Below are 26845 nucleotides of genomic sequence, written 5' to 3'. Positions count from 1 at the left end.
ATGAAGTTCTTCCTTTTTACCTGCCTTTTGGCTGTTGCTCTTGCAAAGCATGTAAGTATAATAAGATATTTATGAGTATCTATTACCTGAATATAAGAATAGTGAATCTTTTATGCAGACAACGGCAGGGGTAGGCAGCAAGGAAGTGTGACGTTTAAAACCTATAATCAAAGATGGCGTTGGCCTCACCTTACACAAGATATCAAGGTGGACAAAAATACTTTTTATAAAGTGTTCTCCTTGTAGGGTTGGAAAGATTTTAGTCTTAGGTTAAAAGGCATACACTTTCTTCCATATCTGTTTGAATTTACTGGGGAACTATTTTCACTCCAAGAACCACTTCCTAAAAGTTAGAAACATATTAAACCATAACACGGACATCGTTCAAAGTTCGGGAGAGCGACAGGTAAAATGTAGATTCCCAAACCATCTCTCAAGCACATGTCAGAATTCCGTCATTCTTGACTACAGTACCTCAGCAGATATGATTCTTAGACAGGAAACAAGCAGGTGTTGAAGAGTGCTAACTTTGAAAATCACTTGCCAAATAACCTAACACAAAGTCATCCCTTAACTTCTCAAAGCATCTTATTCTTCTAGTGAGAATGTAATAATAATATTCATATCACATGATGACAAAGAAGGACTAGATTCTTCATGTGAAGTGCTTCGAATACACAGGCACACAATCTATTAACTTCCTCAGGAGTAACTCAGTTTTTCCCTTACCCTGCAGCCTGTGCTGCCAATCCCTCTCTCATACCCAGTGTCTCACTCCCTACAAATGCACTATATCATCAAGGTAACCAGAGTTCTTTGCCTCCTTTGCATTTCCATATCTCACATATCAATCTTGAAAGGTTTTTGTTATTAAGTTTACAGCCAATCCAAGAGCATAGCCAGAGTAAGAATTCTAGTTAGGCAAACAGAAAAACATAGTAATAATGCTTCAGTGATCAATTTTACACCAAGCTTCATTGTTTCTTTCTTCTGTTTATAATCTCCTAGTCTTAACTACTCTTCTCCTTTTCTCTCTAAATCAGTAATTGTCAGTATTTTCCTTAAGATTAATTAAATCTATCAATTAACATAAATGAAATAAAACAAAATGTGATGGTATTATAATATTTTAAGATTCTGTAGCACATCTGCACATACATCATATTATATTTTAAAATGTGACATGATTAATATCAAATACTGAAAAACTAAGAACCCAACACTTCCTAAAAGCAATAAATACATTAAGCTATAAAAAGGATTCATTTGAAGTACAGAATGATTTGCTTATTAATATTAGAGCATAGAATATTACAATAATAATAAAAAAATCAACTAAACACTACACATTTCCAGAAACAAATTTCTAAAAGTCTCTTGCCATCAAAACAAGAACAATAAAAACAAAACAAAATAAAAATAGTGAGATAGCTTGGCATTTAAAATCTACCATAAAACTGAAACTTGTATTTGTTTTTGTTTCTTTTATAGGAGATGGAACATGTCTCCTCCAGTGAGGTAAGACACTTTGGTGTCAACATAAAATCCTTTCACTTAGTAAAAACATAATATGTCCTAAACTCTTGTCCTTAAAATATTTTTTCACAAGTGAGTCTAGAACTACAGTCAGAGACAATTAGAAGTGATGTCATAAGAAAAAAGTAGATATGGAGGAGTAAAGACCAAGAAATCTACACATTCAAATCACCAAGATTAGATTTGTGCATTTTTTCTGAAGACCTCTCAATATTAATGATGTTTGTTCACAAGTCGTGATGAACATTTTGTGAGTACAATGACAGGAATCCATTCTATGTTTCTGCAATGAGGACTCAAGCTTTTCTGGAACTATGTTAAATGCTACTTTCCAAATGACTTCCTGGCCATAACAGATGCCCACAGACAACTTCAAGGTCACCTAAGCATTTTCTTGTTTTCTTGTGATGTATTTAATCTCTTTTAAAAAGACAAAACATGATAACAATAAAAAAAAGAACATTGGAAATTGTACAGGGGAAATATTTTCTTTCTTCCCTGTGGCTGATATTTGGGAGAGATTTTGATTCAGTTATTCATAAACCAAAGCACAATGCGAAATTAGTTAGTTATCTGAAATATAATAATTATGTAGAGGGAGTGAAACTTTGGCTAACTTTGTTGTGTAATTCAGGTAAAAACTAATATGTTATCTACCCAATGGATAATGGTTGTAGATTGATATTGTATTAAGCTAGAATGAATTTAATTTAGGTAAATAAGTAATATTGTCTTTCTCTTTCTAAGGAATCTATCAACATGTCCCAGGAAGTAAGTCCTAAATTCTTAAATTAAATATATTTTAACTTTCTTTTTTTAATCAAAGTTATAAAATAAATTTATTTAGTTCGTAGAAATATAAGCAGGGAAAGAATGTGGTCCTTCATCCTAGCAAGGTACATCCTGATTACTTTAGTCTGTTAATCTTCGATTGATGAGACTGCTTTTTCTCTCAAACATGGGTCACTTTCTCATTCAGCCAAAAAGATTATTATTTTTAATTATGATTGTGAAAATGGTGATGTTTTCATTGTTTTGCCAAAATGCTATGGACTAATATGAAAAGAATTCCAGGAAAAGACTTGTGAGCCATTTTTGAGCCACAATTTTAAAGCAGAATATCTTAGAAAGAATTTCTTGTTAAAAGTTCATCACCTTTACTTTTCTTCCTTAATTCTGTACCCTTTTGTTCAAAAAATTATATTTTCTTTGCTATCACTTTATGCTCAAGAATATTACCCTGGATTTCAGTAAATGCTATATCCTTTTGGTTTTGTTTTCTTTTAGGAGAACATTTGTTCCACATCCTGTGAGGTATATATTGATTTCACATCAGTAGTACAATGTGAAGTAAAATATAGTATTAGAACCACATTGAAATTAACCTGGATTTGGAAAATATATTTCAAGTCAATCAAATTTGAAAACCAAGATTATCTTTAAAGAATGAGACCAAAAGTATACCATCTTCTCTTAATTCTATGACTAATTCAAATGAAGAAAATATATCTTCCCATGAATCAACTAATACATTTCATTCCCAGATTCTATGAGGAATGAAGAACTTGTCTTTTAATGGTTTTCATTCTTGAGGTCTCAAACTTATTTTCTTCTTTTTAAAATTATTTTTCTATTGCAATATTTTCTTAAAATTGACTCAATCAATTTGTGTATCACAGAAACAATATATATTTACTTCCAAAGGCATGTTAGTTGGGTTAATGATTTATTTTTCCTAATACATAATAAAATAAGTAAGGACTATTACAATGAGAAAGAAAAGCTTATCCATGCCTTGCCTAAAATTATCTTGTGCATCCATTCATTCCCTTGACAAAGCATTTATTCAACAAGAACTATGTCCCCAACACTACCTTAGCCTCTAGGAGTACAATAATAAATATGATAGTCTCTGGAGATACAACAATAAATGCAATAAACAATGATAAATACCACTGGTTGTATGTTTATCACCAAATAGAAAATTCTATTATAATTCATACAAAACTCTTACAATGTATATTGGTGCTCTTTGACAGACATATCAGGTATCTGACTCCAGAGGAAAGTACATTTTAAATCAAGCCAGTGTCAAATCAAGAACCTATCATTCACCTTCAGTGTAGTTTTAGCCTGAAAAACCTCTTAATATTGCGTAGGGCAGTGTTTCTCAAAGCGCTACCTTTCAACTAGCAGCATCAGCATCGCCTGGGCATGCTTATGCACTTTAAAATTTGAGAACCTCTTGTTTAAGCGGGGGTGAAAGAGGGAATGGTCACTAGTATAATAAAGACATGCTGTGGTAGAAATATCCAAGCAATGAGCACAGTGGGAAAAAGTGTCTGGAAAGGAAGAAGCATAGCCATGGCCCGGAGCTTTGTGTCCTGAGGCATAGCCTGAAGACTTCCTACTTAGTGTCTAGGAAGTCTGCTTTACGGTTTCTCTAAGCTTCAGGTCTGTCTCAAACGGAGAGCCAATAGCGGCCTCTCATAAATAACAATTGTGTCCTGTAGAAAGGGTTTGCAGGATTTAGTTTGTCACACACCTCACTAGTCCTACTTTGTAATATTTTTGTCACCTGTCTACACTCCCTAGGCATCTGATATTGTATGAATAACATAGAATTGATGAAAACTTTAAAATGAAACATACTTTCAGTCACATGTTATTAATTTGACATAGAGTGAGGGCTCTCAGTAATTTATTTAATCTGTAATAAATAACATAATTTCTCAGTAATAGTAGCTTGGGCCATAAATATATTTAAGTAACTGCCCCTTCTACCCTAGTACAACTTTAAGGCTAAATCATGCAAGTTAAGTTAATTCTTCTTTTCTTCCCCTAAGGAACCTGCTGAAGTTCCCAGGGAGGTAAGTAATTTTCATTCAAATAAAATGGAATTCATATCACCCAGCCCTGTTTTCTTTTTGTGTATTTTTATAGCAAGTGCTTTTGTTTTCTTAACAGAAAGTTAAGGTTACTGTGGAAGATAAGCAATACCTGAAACAACTGGTAAATTTCTCGTACAAATTATAATTTCAAGTAAACCATGATAGTATTGCTGTTTCTTCTCCCAAATGTTCACACAACTCATTCCATCCCAATGAGTTATTTACCCCCAATTTATAGTAAGTAATATATTTTTTGTTACTTTAATTTCCAGCTATTATCTTATCAAACTTGTGGATTTATAGTTTAAGAAAAATGAGTGTTGAGCAATTATCCAACTGATTTTGAAGGAATTACAAACTTTAGAAAATGTGTTTCAAGTTTAAATGGTGTGAGTGAGATACCAGTGTAGTTGAGGTGTCACATTTTTGTCCACTCAACTTTTCTTTGACAACAGTGTCATAGAAAGACATCGCAAGTGTAAAGGTTTCCAAGCCATATATAGGAGGTCATGTAACCCATCCTCTGCGGATTAGAGAAGCTTGCTGTGTGCACAAGGAAAGAGCACCTGCTTTGGAGTTAGCAACTTGTATTCCAACCACAACTTCACAAATCATTACTTAACCTCTCCAAGCTACAGTTTCCTCAACTAAAAATGAAGATAGTTATATTGACCCTGAGGAATTACATTAGATGATATGTATTTCAATTACGCAAAAAATTACTTGGAGCACAGTAGTTAGGTGCATCTAAAAAGAAGGTAACAATTATTGTTATCATATCCCTACACAGAGCAGACATACCTGCTAAAACCTTTAGAACAGAAGCAGTCTTTCTTTGAATACTTAAAAATTGGGACTCCCCAGATAAGACCTCTCTTTTTAGGAAATTCTGACTGCTAGAAAGACCATTCTTAACTTTATCAAAATGCTTCTAGTAGCATTTTCCTTTTGTACCACTCTTTTAAGGTAATTCTGAATTCATCCAATAATTATTCCCAGGCAATTCTAAAGACCAGTTGACATTCTACATGCCCATTTATTTTCAAATCTCTATGAAATTAAAATTCTCCTGAGTGAAGATGCCACTGTGGCTTTATATTTAGTCTCTAAAAAAATCATCAGAGTCAGATCAAAGGCTCTGGAATTTACTAGAATATTTATTGAGCCTGATAGATAGATAGATAGAAGATATATAGATAGATAGACATAGCAGGCACTATGAAAACTGCTATATATTTTAACAAATATAATCCTACATGGTAAATAATGCTCAGATAAATTAAGCAATATGAGCAGGGTCATGGATTCCAATACCCAGGATTAAGGGAATTAAAGTTCAGTTCTATCTGACTCCAAAGACCAGACTTCTTACATACATGGAAAAGAAAATGACAGACACTTACCTTCTAATTCAAGAAATGTTCCTTTCCTTTCTTATACATACCTTTGTTTTTTCCACATAGATATTGTTCTGGAGGCCTTAATAATCAGACAATTTCTTTAATTTTGCAATTTATTATAAATGTAGGAACAGTTACAATAAATGTTATGTTACTAAATTATTCTTGTTAGGTAAATTTGCCACCATTTATAAATAATCTAATTCAATAAAGTTCTAAGTAACTTGGTTCTTCCAAAATCTGCTTTTGACACAAGGAGGAAATTCAGCATTGGAGTAAATATCGATAATTTTCTTTCTCTCTAGAGCAAAATAAGTCAGTTTTATCAGAAGTTCCCCCAATATATCCAGGCTCTATATCAAGGTGCAACTCTTATGAACCCATGGGTTCAAGAGAAGTGCTGAGCCCTTTATTCCCACTGTGGTGAGTGCTGCTTTTTTGTTTGTTGTTTGCTTGTTTGTTTTTCTTTTTGTTTTTGGTGAGGGATGAGATCAGGATAAATATATGTAAAATAGCTAGAGACAAAATGTCCCAATGAGTTGTAACTGAGAAAGCAGAACAAATGCAAATAAAATCTTGTAGTTCAGAAATTAAATAGCAAACAAAAAATAGCCCAAATGTAGTAACAAATAACAATAGTAACCATAGTGACAAATAAGAAATTTAATTTGAATTGTTCTAAGTGTATGTTCCTACATCATTTTGCTTGGCTCCTCAAACAAGTCTCTAATATATGAGGGGATAGTAATCATTAATTTCATGTAACAAAAATATTGTATTATTAAGAAAATATGAGAAAGTGAAGTAACTTGCCCAAGTTCCAAGTACTGTCTACCATTTTGTTTCATAAAACAGTCTGTCTTAAGGAACTTTTTCTCATATGAGGAATAAATAACAAAAGTTTTCCTGACCCTTTTTTTGGTTACAAAGCACACAGCAGCTCTCTACCAGTGAGGTAAGGCATTTTCCTACAAAGTCAATACCCTGGTAACTAGCAAGATATTATACACTAGGGCTTCCCTGGTGGTGCAGCGGTTGAGAGTCTGCCTGCCGATGCAGGGGACGCGGGTTCGTGCCCCGGTCCGGGAAGATCCCACATGCCGTGGAGCAGCTGGGCCCATGAGCCATGACCGCTGAGCCTGTGTGTCCGGAGCCTGTGCTCCGCAAAGGGAGAGGCCACAACAGTGAGAGGCCCGCATACCAAAAAAAAAAAAGATATTATACACTTATTATACACTGTACTAGACAGTTTTTGATGTAGTTTTTAAGCAATAAATCTAGATTTACATAATATAGGAAAATCGGATCTTCAGATCTCAAAGAAAAATCTGGGAAAGGCAGAACAAAAGTGTACACATCCAAGGATACAAAGATTAGATCTGTGCTAGTAGACCTTGCCAAAAATGTTAACACTACTTCTTTTTTAAATGTCACCATTAATATTGCTATCACACCAGAAGACATGGTGTAGATATTACATTTTATAAACAGAGTGGGAGGAATCCAATGTATCATTCTGAAATAAGAACTCTAATTCATCCAGATCCATACAAAGTGCTGTTATCCAAACGTCTTCCAGCATATCACACATGATTAAATACATTTTCACGTTACACAAGAAATTGCCTAGTTTTTTTTTTTTTTCTTTTTTTTTTTTGTGGTACACGGGCCTCTCACTGTTGTGGCCTCTCCCGTTGCGGAGCACAGGCTCCAGACACGCAGGCTCAGCGGCCATGGCTCACGAGCCCAGCCGCTCCGCGGCATGTGGGATCTCCCCGGACTGGGGCACGAACCCGTGTCCCCTGCATCGGCAGGCGGACTCTCAACCTCTGCACCTCCAGGGAAGTCCAAGAAATTGCCTAGTTTTATTCCTACTTAATAATGAATGAAAAAGTTCAGAAAAGAGAAATAATTTTACGAGTAAGATTAAATGCATCATTTCAATTTTTTTTAAGGAATCTGTCAGCTCCTCTCAGGAAGTAAGTCAAAACCACTTATATTAAATATAGTTAAGAAATTACTTTTTAGTTTGTTATGGTTATAAAGTATTACTTATTTTGCATAAATATAAGCGGGAAACAATGTGGCTATGCATTCAGTCAGATAAAATATATTTATATATTTATTGGTTCATTGATGAGATATGTCATTCATCACTCACTTAAGAAATATGTATTTAGCAAGTATTATGTCCTTACATGATCTTAGATCTTTGGGATACAACAGCGATTGAAAAAACAATAAAAATAAAATTAATTATTCTTCTTTATAAAAGAGGGGTTTTCTGCATATATTCAAGATGAAATTATGTATAACCAATACAGTGAGAATAAAATGTTTAATTCTTTTTTAAATTTTTTTAAGGAAAATTCAAAGAAGACTGTTGATATGGTAAGGTATTATTTCTATATGAAACTATTTAATTCATATTTTCAAAAACTAATATGAATAGTTAGGTCTATCTGAAATGTTCTGCTTTTAATAAAATAGAGTTATATTTGTAAGTTACTTAAAAATATAATTTCTCTCCACCTTTTAATGTGTTTCTCTCAGTTGCCCTGAATTCTTTCAATTAATCCTTCCATGTAAGCCAGACTTTCCACATAAGTTTTATATGGTTCCACTGCCTCTTTCTTTTTTTTAATCAAACTTTTACTATTTTTTGAACTGGAAATTTTACTTTTTCTTTTTTACCTTTCATACTAATATCCTTTTTGTAATATGAGAAATATCTTTAATTCCACAAATATCAAAAATATACTGCTAAGGATTCAATCATCCTGGTCCCCAGATTTTGATTACATTTTTATTTCTCAAGGAATCTTCTAGTAGCTCATATAGTGAGGAGAATGGTACTTTTAATATAAAACAATTAGTTTATTAAGAAATACTGTACTTTTCTGCTGTTAATTATTTTAAGTAAATTAGGTATTGATAATTTTTTAACAGAGCCACATCAAAATAGCCAGTAGACATAAAGAAAAACATGTGTAAGAAATATACACAGAGTCATTTTAGAGGTCTGAAATGACGAAGATACATAGCCAAGAGTAGCTGTTTTACCCCATGCTTTTGATAATGTTCAACTGGACTCTGGTTAATTGGTAATAGTAATTTTTAAAATAAGCCAAAGCCAAATCAACATCCTGTCAATTGCCTTCACCATAGTTCTACCCTGAGTCTCTCTCACTGTTTAAAGGGTTGAATACTGGATTGGGTTATGAGTTGTGTAAATCACAGGTTCAAGAACACTTGCTGTGTTACAATGAGCCAAATGTGTAAGCACAATGGGAAAACTTCCTGGGAGAGGAAGTTTTGGAGAGCATGGATTGTGGCCCACAGTCTTGTGGCCTGAGGCACAGCCCAACATCTTCATCTTCACTGAAGGAGGAAGCATTCTTTACCCTTTCTCTCAAATTGGGGGTACCCAGGCACTAAAAAAAAGAAAACAATGATCTTCCCAGAAAGGGCATGCAGGCTCTGCCACATACCTCAACAGCCTGATTAGTTTTAGTTTTTCTCCTTTCTCTCTCTCTCTCTCTCTCTCTCTCCCCACCTTTGCATCTGCATATACTCCATGAGAATTTGACATTATATGAACAATATAGGTAAATGGAAAATTCAAAACATATTTTCAGTCAAATATCATATGGACACAGAGAATGCTCTGATAATGAATATTTAAACTCATTAAATCCATAATACATTCCTATAAAGTAGTACTTTGTTTTTTGGTAACAGTGGTTTTGCCTTGAATTATTAAAATAATCAGCTCTAGTTTTCTACTATAATGTTATAGACAAAATTACTCGTGAGCTCTCTAAGTAAAGCTGATCCTCATTTTCTTTCCCTAAGGAATCAACCGAAGTACTCACTAAGGTAAGTAATTTCCATTCAAACAAAACTAATTACATATTATCCCATATTTTCTTTTGTATTTATCGCAGTTTATTTTTATTATTAACAGAAAACTACATTGACTGAAGAAGGAAAGAATCGCCTAAAATTTCTGGTAAATTTTCCATGCAAGCCTTTGTAGCACAACCAGTCTCAGCTTGGACACTGAACTGCGATCCTCTCAAAAAATAAAAAATAAAAACAAAAAAATGCTATTTTTAATACAGTCTAATTTCTATAAAAGTCTTCCCTATACTTTGTCAAAACTATTACAAAAACATTCTCCCACTGTACTAATTGGATCATTGCCATGTATCCACCCAACCATTATTCCCCAGTTATTCTAAAAACCCATTGATTTTTCATTTTGTAAAAACAGGAAATTATCCTGAAGGCAGATGTCACTGTGTTTAATTCCAATTTTAATCTCTATAATAATCTATAGTTGGACCTATATAGATGGTTCAAACTACAACACAGAGGAGAGGGATATTTATTAATAGGTGACAGGCACTATACCAAGTGCTCTCTCTATATTAATTCATTTACTTCTACAAGGTAAGTGACACTCAGAGATTAACAATTGACTCAGTGTCACAGATTCTTCTAAGATAAATCACACATTCTATATGACTCTCAGGACAAGGATGTTTCCACGAGACATGGAAAAGAAGCCACAATCTGAGACACTTATTTAGTAAATTAAGAAATTATCCCCTTGCCTTCTTACACACACCTTTTTTTTCTTTTCTCTTTTTTTTCTGCTTAAGCATTTTGGCATTGGGGTCTGAAATAACCAAAGAATATTCTTAATCCTACAGTTTATTTTATGAATGTAAGCATAGAGTTAATTTTATATGAATAACCTCTCCTTTGCTTAAGTCTGTTTGGTATCATTTAGAATTTATCCAAATAAATAAAGCTTTAGTTTATTTGGTTATGTCCAAGAGTGCTCTGACGCATTGGATAACGGAAAAATTATATTTTTTTCTAGGACAAAATCAACCAATATTATCAGAAATTAACCTGGTCCCAGTATCTCAAGACTATTTCTCAGTATCAGAAAACTATGAAGCCGTGGAATCACGTTAAGACAAATGTTATCCCCTATCTGGTGAGTTCTCCCTTTTATTTTTAATTTTAAAAACCGAGTTATCTTTTATAGTAAAAATAAGATAGGGAAATTAAATTCCAACAAGCTCTCAAGTAGAAGCTGAAACAAAATTAAGTAAAAATTCTAGGCTGGAAATTAAATTAATCGTATAGTACCAATATAGTTACAATAAGCAGAAATAATTATAATGATAAATTGTGTTTACATTGGATTTAAATTTCTTAAGTGTTTGCTTATAATATTTCAGTTTATTCCTACAGCAATTTTTCAAGGTGGGTCAGCATAAGGAATATGACTTCCATTTCACAAAAGTATCTGAAATTCCAAAAAGTAGCCTGACAAAGTTCTAATTAACATTTCTCCTTTATTTCATTTTTTTTAAAATGTGACTTAGGAAACTTTTTAAACATTAGGAATAAGTGGGAGAGCAGGAAATTGCACCCAGAGAACTGACCGTTTAACATAAAAATATAGGATTGGAATCAGAAGCCCTGACATAAATAAGCTTTTGACTTTGGTCAAGTCACTTCATTTTTTCAGGATTTTTAAAATATGATTTAATTTATTAGATATACATGTAGCATTTAAAGATATCTGTCCCATGATTAGAGAAAATAAGAATTTAGCATCTGTAGTTTGAATATGAGATGCCAAAATGATGCTCTAAATATTTCCATGGGGTGGTAAATATTCTTTTTGTTTTTTATTATAAGCACATAGCTAAAATATATTATTCCTTTCTCTTTTAAAGAGATACCTTTAAGATTCTTGAATTAACTGCTTCCACTTGATTATGGTAAGTATCTTTAGGCTTATAATTTAAACAATAAAGAGGATTTTTGTGTGAAGAATGCATAATGTTAATAGAGTTTCAACTTTAATTAAGTCATACTTGGTTTATGAAATATTTTAAATTTTGCTTACACCTTTTTGATTCACAAATGTAAGTGATCTGTGTATTTGCATGCATTTTATAAATATTTTGAAAATAAATTATAGGAAAGTTTCTCTATAGCTGATAACACATTCAGCCAGAAGCAACAGCTCTGGGTGGAAATTGTCACAAGCTTAATGGTCACAGGGATGTTAACTTATCACCTTTGAGTTCAGACTCAGAATTTCAGTTTGGTGGAAGAGAGTTTTCCTACACAAGCTAGTTTAAAACAAATTCTCTGCATTATTTTCTCTGGAAAAATCACCACTGTTTTAAATACACAAAATCTACTTTTCTTAGTGTCTCTCTTTGACATTTTAACCATTGCTTTAAAGCCATGATGAAGGGCTAAGGAAACGAATAAACATCAGTGTTCCTTTTTTGTGCAGCCACCTTTTCTTTTTCTTACGTTGTCCTTGCAGTATATAGGTCATCTCCAATCTTGGAATTCTGTCCCACTCAAGTTATCTTCTTGTTCCTTTTATATGTCCTGCAATGAGACAAAGTAGGTTTCAGAGAAATGAGTAATAACAGTGGTAGTAATTTATTGAGGCCTTACAATGCTAGTCACAATTCTAAGCCCTTTGCCTATATCAAAAAATTTCATATTCACAAAAAACCAAGGAGGTGGTTAATATTATCAGCCAATTTGAGATAAGGAAACTGAGGCCCATGGAAGTTAAAAAAACTTGTTCATAATCACCCTGCAAAAGTGGAAGAGCCAAGACTCTAACACAGATTTCCAGCTCTAGGACTCCAACACACAACTACTGATGCCAAACTACACCTAAAGTCCACCTAGGGGATTTTTTGGCTTTAAGTACATTGTCACAAACATGATTTGCTTTGTCATGTCATTTTGGCTCTCCAAATGATGAAAAGGGATCAGACAACTTCAAAAAATGATTTTATGTGAGAAAAATAATAACTATTGTGAATAAGAGCTGAAATCACAGCTGTATTTTATAAATAGCAATATTTCCATTGCTATAGTTATTTATACATTTATTTTACACTTTTAAAAAGCTGATCACGTATTCTATACTGTGAGAGACATGAGGGAGACAGAAATAAGGTACCAAACTTATCCTCATTAAGCTCTATTCTAGACAAAGATACAGGAATGGCAATATGAGGTGCCAGATGCTAAATTAGAGGCATGAGAAGTAGCTGGTAGTACAAAAACGTCGTGATGCATCAGACTTAAGTCATAAACTAAGTCTTTCAGATAATTAGAACTAGACTAAGCAAAGCAATGGCAGAGAAAAAACAAAGTCAAAAGGTATTGAATTGGCAGAAAAATTACAAAAGAAATAGAGAAACAAAAAAATGCACATAGATTTTAAAGATTTTAATAATTTTAAGCAATTTCTTAAAGTATCAACCCAAGGTCATTTTGCATAATGATTTTTTTTCCTAAAACCTAGATTTCAATTAGATAAAAGGGTCTTAAATGTAGAAAGCATTTTATGTCTAATAAACTATTTAGAAAATAAGAATAAATTTTCCTTCAAAATTGGCTAAAAATGTAAATATTTACCACTTAATGAATAAATATAAATATTACTTTTATATGCAGGATTGAAGAACCTGGCTATCAATTTTCACTCATTCATTAAATTGCTCCACAAATAGTTATTAAAACCTTACTATGGGGCTTCCCTGGTGGCTCAGTGGTTGTCAGTCCACCTGCCGATGCAGGGGACACGGGTTCGTGCCCTGGTCCGGGAAGATCCCACATGTCGCGGAGTGGCTGGGCCCATGAGCCATGGCCGCTGAGCCTGCGCGTCCGGAGCCTGTGCTCCGCAACGGGAGAGGCCACAACAGTGAGAGGCCCGCGTACCGCAAAAACAAACAAACAAACAAACAAACAAAAACCTACTATGTGCTAGGTATCATGTTGGACACTAAAATATATTAACTAATAATCATTATAAATAACAACATTCTGCTAGAATAGGATGGATGGGTGTGTGTTCTGTATACAAGCATACATTGTTTCTTGAATATAAATCTAATAGATAATATAGTATTATCTTTTTCTTTTTAGGCTTGCCTGGAAAATCTATCTTCTACATTTTTTTATCTACCACTTCACTTCATACTACCAACATGTTTGGAGAGGCCCACTAATAAGACAGAAATGTTGAGGGAAAGGACGACTGTGCAGAATATTTCCTGAATTATTTATATTCTTCCTTTAGTTCATGTTGAATATACTGGGTTTGTATGGTGGTTTCATAAAACTTAGCTGATGATTATTTAAAATCCTTTCCCTACTCTTTCTGAGTTGCAGAACTACATTTCTTTTCCTCTGAAAATAAAATTTCAAGTGCATTCTTTGGTGTGTAATCATCATTTCCATTGTTCATACTGGCCCACTAGGCTATGGATGATAATATAAACAGTCCTTTAACAATCACTTTAAACCAGCTTGATTACCACCAAAATAACTGTACACTTTCTGGGTAATGCAATTTTACTTCTCATAATGGATAACCTTGAACACTACAAATTATATTCTCCAAACACAGCTAGGTTTACAGTACTATTCAACCATTGTTTTACCAATTTTTGATTTATTTGTGCTCATAATCTGCCACAGCATTAATCCCAAATCTTCACCAGATCCCTCAATCCTCCTCTCCCGGGTCACATTGTCACACTAAAGTAGGGAGTCAGGCATAGAGAACATAAACCTTCCAAGGCCCCGCATTAATGGTATCAACAAATGGAGAAACAGGAAAAGCAAATAACTGGATTCATGCATGGAATGTAAGGGAAAACTCTAAGGGGGTGACACGTCCAAGAAGACAAAGGGATAGGGAAAGATAAAGGAAAGTGGATTTAGGAGGAAGGGATAAAGATGAAAATTATTTGAGCTTAGAAATTTGTGTTAAGCATCTGCTTATGATGGGAAGACATTGGAGGAGTTTTCACAGGGGAGTGAAAGTTTTCACAGGGGAGTGAAGGTACATGATATGTACCTTTGATGAAAAGATTTGAAAATTGGAGACTTTTTCTTAGACACGGTAGAATACTCCAATCCTTTAACCCTCTCATTGTATTCCATTCTGTCCAAGCCCTCTTAGGCTCGCTTCTTATTCAAGCTGACACTGAAGTGTTTTTCAGAAGGAGGTAACATATGCCATATATTTTGAAAGGGTAAGAGGTAGAAGCTAAGATAATTTTTCTTTGCCTTCGTAGAACACTCCATCCCTTTTATCTTTGTCTTCGTAGAACACTCCATCCCTTAACACTCTTATTACATTCCATTTTCTCTATTTCTTATTCGCCTCACTTCCTTTCTTGCACAGCTCAGAATTCACCCTTGATTTTTTAAAATATCATCTTGATAACTCATGTAACTCTTTGCACCTCTGTACTTAATCCTACTGGAAAACACCCAACCAGGAACTAAATTTCTATTGCCACTCCATGCAAGGAGCTGAGCACTAAAGTAAGTTTGTTTTTTAACATTGTTGGTCACCAAAGACTACTTATCAAACTTTGTCTTGTTGGCATTAGAGTTAGCAGCCTTCTTCAACACTCTCTGGAAAAAATCTCACTGGAAAAATATTTGCCTTTCTACTTTATTGACAAGTATTTTGTCCATCAAGCCTAAACACTATCCACCTCCCTAGTATGACACTTCAATAACTTGATCTAACTCTGAACGTAACTTTAACTGTCTCCTTCAAGTCTCAAGGGATGTGGTGATCTTCCTCTAGTTCAAAGCTAACAGCTCTTTTGGTGCTTTTTAAAATTTACTCTGTGGGCTTTCCTGGTGGCGCAGTGGTTGAGAGTCCACCTGCCGATGGAGGGGACACGGGATCGTGCCCCGGTCCTGGAGGATACCACATGCCACGGAGCGGCTGGGCCCGTGAGCCATGGCCGGTGAGCCTGTGCGTCTAGAGCCTGCGCGTCCAGAGCCTGTGCTCCGAAATGGGAGAGACCACAACAGCGAGAGGCCCGCGTACCACAAAAAAAAAAAAAAAATTTCCTCTGTAATCTATCCTTTTCAATGATGTTCAGTGGGGCAAAGTAATAATGATGATTATCATATCTAAAACAATTTGAACAGCTATGTGCAGGGTAATTTATATATTTGTCTCAATTATCCTTACAATTATTAATATTACTCATATTTCTTTTTTTTTAGAATAGATTAATGTTTATTACTTCTGCCATATTAATTTAATATAGGCCACATTTACGATCCAGTAAAGGTTTTTTATGTGTTATGTGCGGCCTTTAGTGTACATATAAGGGTCATTAAAATTATTGTGCTCAATACATTTAAATATATATATATTTTTTAACATCTTTATTGGGGTATAATTGCTTTACAATGGTGTGTTAGTTTCTGCTTTATAACAAAGTGAATCAGTTATACATGTACATATGTTCCCATATCTCTTCCCTCTTGCATCTCCCTCCCTCCCACCCTCCCTATCCCACTCCTCCAGGCGGTCACAAAGCACCGAGCTGATCTCCCTGTGCTATGCGGCTGCTTCCCACTAGCTATCTACCTTACCTTTGGTAGTGTATATATGTCCATGCCTCTCGCTTTGTCGCAGCTCACCCTTCCCCCTCCCCATATACTCAAGTCCGTTCTCTAGTAGGTCTGTGTCTTTATTCCTGTCTTACCCCTAGGTTCTTCATGACATTTTTTTTTCTTAAATTCCATATATATGTGTTAGCATACGGTACTTGTCTTTCTCTTTCTGACTTACTTCACTCTGTATGACAGACTCTAGGTCTATCCACCTCATTACAAATAGCTCAATTTCGTTTCTTTTTATGGCTGAGTAATATTCCATTGTATATATGTGCCACATCTTCTTTATCCATTCATCTGGTGATGGGCACTTAGGTTGTTTCCATCTCCAGGTTATTGTAAATAGAGCTGCAATGAACATTTTGGTATATGACTCTTTTTGAATTATATGCCCAGTAGTGAGATTGCTGGGTTATATGGTAGTTCTATTTGTAGTTTTTTAAGGAACCTCCATACTGTTCTCCCACCAGCAGTGCAAGAGTGTTCCCTCTTCTCCACACCCTTTCCAGCATTTATTGTTTCTAGATTTTTTGATGATGGCCATTCTGACTGGTGTGAGATGATATCTCATTGTAGTTTTGATTTGCATTTCTCTAATGATTAATGATGTTGAGCATTCTTTCATATGTTTGTTGGCAGTCTGTATATCTTCTTTGGAGAAATGTCTATTTAGGTCTTCTGCCCATTTTTGGATTGGGTTGTTTGTTTTTTTGTTATTGAGCTACATGAGCTGCTTGTAAATTTTGGAAATTAATCCTTTGTCAGTTGCTTCATTTGCAAATATTTTCTCCCATTCTGGGGGTTGTCTTTTGGTCTTGTTTATGGTTTCCTTTGCTGTGCAAAAGCCTTTAAGTTTCATTAGGTCCCATTTGTTTATTTTTGTTTTTATTTCCATTTCTCTAGGATGTGGGTCAAAAAGGATCTTGCTGTGATTTATGTCATGGAGTGTTCTGCCTATGTTTTCCTCTAAGAGTTTGATAGCTTCTGGCCTTATATTTAGGTCTTTAATCCATTTTGAGCTTATTTTTGTGTATGGTGTTAGGGAGTTATCTAATCTCATACTTTTACATGTACCTTTTACATATACATGTCCAGTTTTCCCAGAACCACTTATTGATGAGCTGTCCTTTTTCCACTGTACATTCCTGCCTCCTTTATCAAAGATAAGGTGACAATATGTGCGTGGGTTTATCTCTGGGCTTTCTATCCTGACTTCAGACTATACTACAAAGCTACAGTAATCAAGACAGTATGGTACTGGTACTCTTATATTTCTAATAGCTATTAATATTATAACTTGCAGATGAGGAAATTTTAGTAGAAGAAGAATAAGTTGTCCCTAGGGGCATCATTCTATTTGGACCTGTTGATATTTACTTCCTGGTAATTTTTCCGTTGTGGAGCACAGGCTCCGGACACGCAGGCTCAGCAGTCATGGCTCACGGGCCCAGCCACTCTGCGACATGTGGGATCTTCCCAGATGGGGGCACGAACCCGGTGCATCGGCAGGCGGCAGGCATCGGCATTCTCTGCATTGGCAGGCGGACTCTCAACCACTGCGCCACCAGGGAAGCCCCCTGGTAATTCTTATAACAGTCTTTATCTAGCTACTTTTTATAGGTATTTTGCAGGACTTCTTTTCTTTCTCCTGCACAAACATTGATGTTCTCTAGGGCTCTGACCTCAGCCACTTCTTTTCAAATTCAACATATTTTTTCCAAAATATGTTATCCACTTTAAACATTTTAATTGCCACATAACAATCAGCTGATAAAATCAACTCCTAATTATCTAGATAACTTCAGCTCTAAATTTCTGTCCCCCAATATTAGACAGACATACCCAATTGACTTCTGAAACTCTCTCTATATGGTTAGCTTCCCAAGTTAAAATATAAGCAATATTAGGGCTAACATGTAAGCAGAGCTTCACTTGAGTCCCCAGTGTTAAAACATTATCTGCTATTTGGATGAATTCCATATATTCCATATATTTCAGACCTAATATTTTATTACAATAGATTAAGCTGGAGCATAGCATTTATCATAGCTCCTAAATTTTTATGTCATAGCACATGGTGAAAACACCTTTAGGACCTGAAATGTTTCCCAGTAGGTGATACCAATCTCCCAGTGAAGCTATAAAAAGAAAATCTCAATAAAGCACCCATAGAATGGCTACTTTTAAGCAATTTTATTTCCTGGTAAGCCCTCCAAGACAAATTAATTGCAAAGTGTATCCCTAGGTAAGTAAATGAGGTGACTTCCACTTAAGGAAGTTTAGCCAGAAGCCAATTAGTTGTTGAAAGACATCTGCCAAAAAACATAGTTTGGGCTTTGATGTCATTTATGTTAGGTAATGCTGACAATAGTTAAATAGCGGGACCAGATTTTATGTGAAGGGTCTTCCTAGTCAGACTAATAAAGCCATACATTCTTTTGTCACTCTCTAGAAGAGAAGTACAAAATACATTGTATATTTTCTGAAACAACCAATTTATAATATTAATGTTCATAGGGTCAATCAAAATGAAGCTTTTATTTTGGGCCTGCATTGTGTGTGTCGCTTCTGCAAGGGTGAGCAAATGGACTTTTTAAATTACAGCAATAATATACCCATCAAGTAATTATAGACAGGGATTCGTGTTAATGGTATAAATTATTATAGTGTTGATAATGATGCAGCAGAGAGATATGTTAATGGACATGTGGTTTGCTGTGCCAAACTTTTCAAAAGAAATTTTTAAAAATCTGAATTTAAAAAGTTGTGTAATCTGAAAATGAATAAACAGCAAGGAGAAGAAGTGAATTCAGAAATGCAGTGGGCTGGAGAAAGATAAAATTAAAGGGAACCAGAATTCCATGAAGATGATCTTCACTGGTTATGTCTTCAAATTATAGAAAACTGGATTTGGCTTCCTCTGGCAGTGAAGTCCCACTGCTGGAGGTATTTATGTAGAGTCACAAGGAATACTTGATGGAGTTAAAGTAAATGGACATAATGACTACCAGTGTATTATAAATAGATGAGCCTCTAATGTAAGAAATAGCTGATGGAAAATTCTTAATCCTAGCCAACAAGTGAGCTAAATATCCTCTTTTGGAAAAAGAGAAAATTATGACATCTACTCCATAGGATGGCTTTGAAGATTAAATATGATAATTATGTAAAGTACTTAACAGAGCACCTATGATATAGTAGGAGCTCAAATGCTACTTGATATTATTAACTATTATTATCAGATTATTGACTGATACTACTAATTATCACCCTGTGAAAATTTCAAGATATTTTCCAATCTCCTAAAATCACCTGACTTAAACTCTAATTGTTAAAATAGTAAATGATGAGTTTCCTACACTATCTTGTCATTCTTATCTCATACTCTGTTGTATAATCTGTGAGAAATTCATAAAAGATATTGAAACTTAACTGGAAAACAACTGGACATATGTTCATTCTGCAACTGTTAAGAGGTGGCTATGAACCACATACATACAGACAAACACAAACACAAATGCAAACAAAACCTGAAAGGTGAAAGAGAACAGCAAAACAAGATATATGAAAAAGACTGAATGATTTTTCAGATGGTAAGATTTATGTACATGTAGAAAATTACAAACCGAAATCTATCAGCCAATATAAAATTTCCTGAGACAATGGTCTATGTTAAAAAAATATAATGATGATAACAATAATAAACAACTAATTTATACTAGCGATTTATATTTCAAGAAGAAATTAACTATATTAATAATACAGTTGTACAAATTCTTCAGTAATAAAATCTGGGTACAGATGTTTTCAAATGAATAACCATAGTCAATTAATATTTTTCCTTTTGTTTTAGAAGTGTTTCTACTTCATTGATGAGGTAAAACTTTTTTTTCATCTGTGTATAAATGTATTTGTTTTTACCTTAAAGTATATTTTACATTTTAAAACTCTCTGATTTTTTACAAGGCAATTTTGTGACAACTATTGCTGTTAAAATATTAATGCTATTAATCTCTTCTTATTTGATAGAAAAATATTTGTGGAGTATAAATATATTTGTGTTAAACATATTTACTGTAAGGTCTTTATTTCTTTTAAATGAGCAGAAGCATTAAGTAAGTGTACTCCCTTTAGAGTGTGATAAAATTTTTGCTATACCCAGGTTTCCTCCTCATGCCTCTATGAAATTTTATGACAATATTGTACTAAGTTTACTTCAGCAAACTAAGAGATTAATCTGGGAAGGCTTTGCCTGTATTAAAGATTAGAGCAGAAGAAAGCGTGACCTAGGAATTACCAGCAGGAGGAGTATGTCCCAAAGTGCTAAATGACTTCTGTGCAGCAAATACTCATAAATTATCATGACGCAGGACACTAAAACATTCATCACTTGACATATATTAGAATTTTTTTAGTTCTTTGTCATTTTTGCCTCAATTCTGATGACAGGAGCATGCTAAGAAAATGATACTGGTATCTATCCACAAGCATGCAGTAGATAAACATGACAATCTAGCAAGGAAAGGCCAAGAGATATGATCTGGATGTGTGCAGTTTGAACCAAATACCATTAGATATATGGAGAAGAAGTAGAAAGGTTTTGAAAATAATTTTTTAAATGAAAACAATGAGATACTACTTTGAATTTCTTATATGAGTTAAGATTTTAATCATAAGAATCTAGGGCTCTCTGGTCACAGTATGAATCATTGACATTTGTCTCTGTGAACACTCTGGAACATCTATCACTTGTGTATTATGCATCATACCTTCAGGTGACAATATGATCCAGGAGCAAATATTTTCTCTCAGTAATTCAGGAAACCAACCTAAAATTGGAAAGAATATGATACACAATATTAAATTTTAATGAAGAAGCTTGATAGCTGGGAAACAGTAACCCAAACACAAGCAAAGAAACCTTGTCTGTTCTTTCCAATACCTAAGATCTAGCACGTGGACAGCACAGAGGAGGCACTCTTTTTCTTTTTTTAATTCTTGAAAATCTATCAAGAAAAACAAAATATCCCAAAGCTACTGAGGAAAAATCTATATTCATTGAGAAGTTATATTGCAAAGCCTTGTTTAGTCCCTAGGGATTTTGTGATAAACCTAAATGATGATCTAATGTAAATATCTGGTGTAAATAAGTCACTAGCCAAAGAATTAATCAAAACACTTGGTTCCCTGTACCTAAGTATTTGTAAACAGTTATGAACAAGAAAATTTAAAGAGAGTGTAGAAACACTGGAACCAGTAGGACATTAAAATCAGTCATTGCCGATCTACTTTGTAATAAGGTATTTAGAATAACAGGACTGGGTCTACACAGTCATAGGTAAGCAAGGTAAACAACTATATTGCTTAAGAAAGAAAATTCTACATTACTCACAGAGTTTTGGCAGTTATAGTCACTCTGAATGCCAGTAGAGATCTAAAGAAAGATTTTTTTCAGGGGTCTGAAACTTAAAACCAACTTTGTTTTCTTTGTTGTTTTAGAATTTTGTCTCATCCAGTGGAGAGGTAAAATATATCTATATTTGTTTATATTTTAAGAAATATAAATATATTTTAAGAAATATATTTTATATTATTAATTTTCTTTTTAAAATAGCATTTTCTGTCTAATAACATTAAATAATTCAGTATTATTAAGTTTTTCCATGAAAAGCTAAATAATTTCATAACATGTTATCTTTTCTTGCTGTGATGGTCTCATTTAAAAATGCATCTATAAGGATGAGCATATTTATATTCACACATATTGTAATTTTTTATTCATATTGATATCCTGCCCAATTTCACTGCCACTTCATTAGGTAAATACTTTTAAATGAAAATTATATAAATAAAGTTTTATATCATAGAAATGTATTGCTGATTAAAAAAAGGCAGTAATTTCCAACAAATATGAAAATTGGGTCTATGTTTATCAATAGTGCATGTTACTGACAGGTTAACTTGGAATACATGAAAAGAAAATAGCTCCATCAACCAGTTACCATTAAAATAAACATATGATAAGAAATATTAAATATGGCTTATTATATTTTAAATGATATTTATGTTATATAAATTTTTACTTTCTTGGATTATAATTGGGCTATGCAATGAATCAAAGAATCTAGAGTCTTAATATATAAACAAATGCATACCAAATTTGCTCAGAAAACTGACAAAGTTATAATAGGAAATAAAACTTCATGTGTGTGAGACTAAGAAATGTCTTAATTTTCTATAAATTCTTACATAATGTTGTGACCTTGGAGCTCCCTGACAGTTTTACATACATGTAATAGACAAAGCTAGAGAAATTAAAGGAAAATGAGGAGGTCCTTCTACCAAAAAATAATCATGTGAAATGTAATAGTAAACGCATTAGTAATATTTAGAATTTTCTCATTTAAAACACTATCGGGAAAATTAAATATGAAAAGCCCATAGTACATATTGTGAAATGATCATCACAATTAGTTAACATCCATCACCACGTATAGTTACACTTTTTTCTCATGATGAGAATTTTTAAGATCTGCTCTCTTAGCAACTGTTAAACACACAATATGGTATTGTTAACCATAGCCAATTATATCTCAATTGGAAAAAAAAAAAGCCAACAGTCATCATCCACATCCAGTCTGCTTTCCTTCTTAATAACAATTTAAGATGCCTAGCCTTGAAGGAGTAGAAGCTTTGAGGAAGGGTGGGAGGAATTCAGAAGGACAGCTAGAAAAGGTATAACTAAGTGAATGCACCCTTGGGGGCACTTTAGAGACTCAGCGGGTCCTGAAGGCATCCAGCTAGGCGTGCTGTGCAGATAAAGAGGCTTGGAAGGACTGATCCTACACTGTGCATCTTCTTTTCTTCTATTGTTGTCCTGGCCTAGCTGGCATATTGTTTAGTTTATAACACTCCAGTTCACTGACACACAAAATATTTCCTTTTACATTGAAGTTTATTCCATTTTCTTCAGAAATGATTAGTTCTTATTTTGTAAGTGATGCAAGCACATTAGCCTTGAGAATGAGACTAAATTGGAATTCTTTAAAAAATAACCTTTACTCATTGTACATCATCACAGTCATAACATAAGTAATGTAGCGATAAGATAGAGGTAATAACTTTAACTGACTTCTTTGCTCTCGTTTAGGATTACAGCGGCAATCCTGACAGTCCTTACCCAGTTAACCCAACTCTGAATATTCCTTATCCCATACCAGACAGTGATTTCACTCCTCCTGTCTATCCTACAAGGAATAAGTTCTCCAATTACCCTGAGAATCCTGACCGTGATGCCGGGGTACCCTCATATCCCTGGGTTCTCACTGCTCCTGGAGCCCTCCTCTACCACATTTCTAGTTTTCCCATACCTTCTTGGTTGTCCCATCATCCGCCCCCTCCTTGGGCTTTCCGCCTTCTTCCTCCCTCAAAAAGACCTATGGGACCTTATTTCCCACCTGATACAGCTGCACCTACTGCAGCCGATCCATATGTACTTAAGTCTCTTGCCCCACCTACTACAAACCCATCTTCTATCCCAGAGACTGAGCCACCTGCTGTGACAGAGCCTGATGAAGCAGAAATTGCAGCAGCTGCCCCAGGACCTCAGTCCTCTATTTCTCTTGACCAGGTGGGTTGCCTCAGTCTTACTCCTGTGATGCATGAGAGGTGTAGGAGCAGGAAAGAAACAGTCTCTCCACAAGCAAATATATACTGTATCAGCTGAAATATTTTGTACAGCTTTACTGAGACACAATGTCATACCAATATTGAAAGTGTATACTTTGGTAAGTTTTGACATATATATACACACCCATGAAAAAAATCACCAGGATAATGAATATATCCACCACAGCCAGAAGGTTCCTCCTGTTTTTTTTTTAATATTCCCACCCTCCCCTTTTTTCCTGTCCTTGATCTATTTTCTGTCAGTACAGATTGGTTTGCATTTTCCAGAATTTTATATAGGTAGAATCATACTGTATATACTTTTTTGTGTCTGGTTTCTTTCACTCAGCACAATTATTTTGAGATTTATCCATGTAGTTATGCATATCAATAGTTCAGTTTTTTTATTTTTTTGGAAAGTAGTATTAGATTACATGGATGTATCATAAATTTTTACCCATTTATTTGCTGATGAACATTTTAATTTCCAAACTTGATGCCATTTATTTATATCCAATTATATATTGAATACTGTACTGGCTTAAATTGCAATATTCAATAAAAAGGATTAGATGGACAGCCCTGCCTTGTTTCTGACATTAGGAGAAAGTTTTATTTTAGGATACCATTAGGTTACTGTGATTTTCACATTTAGTAAACAGGAACAGAGAAACATTTTGATCTAAGGCTAATTTTTCCCATTGCAGAGATCAAGCTATTCTGAGTGCCCTGTGAAATCTGAGCTTTTTTTACTCTGGCTTGTGTGATCAAAAACTTTTTCCTGCTCTGTGCGAGCACTAGATATTGTTCCATTTTGTCGTTTCAGGTGGTTCTTTACCTGACCTGAGGTAGTATCTTCATGTGAATAATATATACTTGGTTGAAAGCCTTAGGATAACATATTTATTTATTTATTATTTAATTTATTTATATTAAAGTATAGTTGATTTACGATATATTAGTTTTAGGTATACATCATAGTGATTTGATATTTTTATAGATTATACTCCATATACACTAATATGTATAAAATAGATAACTAATAAGAAAAAAAAGTTGAAAGAAAAAAAGAGTTATTACAAAACAGTGGCTATATTTCCCTGTGCTGTACAATATATTTTTGTTGCTTATCTATTTTATACATAGGAGTTTATATCTCCTAATCCCATACACCTATCTTGTCCCTCCTAGCTTCCTTCTCCCCATTGATAACCACTAGTTTGTTCTCTATAATTGTAAGTCTTTTTCTGTTTTGTTATATATATTTTTTTAATTTTTAGATCCCATATATAAGTGATAACATAGAGTATTTGTCTTTCTCTGTCTGACTTATTTCACTAAGCATAATACTCCTACATCCATTCACGTTGTTGCAGATGGGAGAATTTCATTCTTGATTATGCCTGAGTAATATTCAATTGTGTGTGTGTATATGTATATCTTTCACATCTTTATCCATTCATCTATTGATGGACATGTGTATTGTTTCCATATCTTGGCTATTGTAAATAATGCTGCTATGGACATAGGCTAACCTTTTTAGATCTTTGTATCTATGTCTTTGTCCCCCGTTTTCCTTCAGATTCTCTGCCCTGTGAATTTCAGCTATCTTGGTCTTCCTGGGCACCCAGGTCCATCTCCCTTCACTAAGTCCTGGAAACAATCCAGGCAGTAAGATAGGACAATCATAGGGTTCATCTCCTTTGCTTCCTGTCTCTTAGGGATTGGTGTCCTTCATAACTTGATGTTTAGATCTTGAGAAACTGTTGCTTCTCATATTTTTGTTATTTTTAAAATTTGTTTCAGGCAGTTTCTCTTACTCATATTGACCTAAAGAATAGTTCTCTGAACTTTTTTAAAACAATGATTTTTTGAAAAATATTTAGAAGCACTTTGTCCCCAAGTTTTAGTAAATGTGCCTATTTTATAAAGGGGAAAGTGGGATTCCAAAGTACTTCAAAGATACTCTGAACCCTGGGCACAGGCTGAAAACAAATGAGAGCTTAAACCCAACAGTGAATAATTTCTAAAGTATATTGTTACTAATTGAATACTCCTAGTAGTTGTTTCCTAGAAGGGGGTACCAACTTTTCTTCTTGTTCCCTTGTTCTGATAGGGATGAGAATCAAGTTAAATGGTTGCTTGGAACTGCTCCAGAGAAGTCTGAAGAGCCATCATTATTCTCCAATACTCCACACATTAACATGTTTCTTCAGTAGGTTTCTTTGACACAAAACACTCTCCTTCTACCAGTATATACATACTTGTAGTTCTTCATGACTCACACGAAGGTAGAGAGAAATTTAAGAAAGTATGGATAAAAAGAAATTGATAAAAAAGGGCCTTGAAAACACTGCTAAATATCTTAGACTGTTTCCTGTAGCCAAAGGAATTTATAAAGGACCTTCATTGAGTAATTTGACTAGTTCTTTGTTTCCAAAAGCTAAGTCTGATGGCTTAGAGTATTCTAAATATGAGTTATGAAGAAATCACCAGGGCACAACTTCTTAAGGAATAAAGATTACCCAGAAAAGATAGGTCTAATACTAGGAAATGAAGTACATTTTATCATTTTGTTGTTTGTTTTGTTTTGTTTTTTAGGTAAAGAAATGAAATTTTCAAGAGAAAAGAGTACCATGCATTTGTTTCTGTAAGTCATACATGATCATGAGATTTTAAAATGATGAATTATATAGATGTCATCTTCTGAACCCACTTTTGAATATATTTTTACTATATGAAATTCAGAAAGTGGGGTATGGAGAGGTACTGCCAGTCTGTGCCTAAGATCTCTGAAATTAGGAACACATACCCTGTGTAAGAAACTCAGGCAACTTTTGGACA

General features: G+C 34.1%; 1 protein-coding gene across 1 annotated transcript; it reads left to right on the top strand.

The window, feature by feature from the left end:
* Positions 1–26614, top strand: PRR27 (proline rich 27). The gene is given in 17 exon segments (XM_069540705.1): positions 1–51; positions 1492–1518; positions 2284–2307; positions 2391–2432; positions 2824–2850; positions 4383–4406; positions 4504–4548; positions 6133–6212; positions 6214–6250; positions 6750–6782; positions 7783–7806; positions 8192–8218; positions 9683–9706; positions 9795–9839; positions 10719–10838; positions 23484–23963; positions 26603–26614. Coding segments are annotated over 17 exon segments (1122 nt in total).
* The last annotated feature ends 231 nt before the right edge of the window (positions 26615–26845 follow it).

The sequence above is a fragment of the Delphinus delphis genome, chromosome 5 (genome assembly GCF_949987515.2).
Source record: "Delphinus delphis chromosome 5, mDelDel1.2, whole genome shotgun sequence".
NCBI lineage: Eukaryota > Metazoa > Chordata > Mammalia > Artiodactyla > Delphinidae > Delphinus > Delphinus delphis.
Note: the sequence above shows the minus strand (reverse complement) of the source record. Positions and strands in the feature narration are given on the sequence as shown.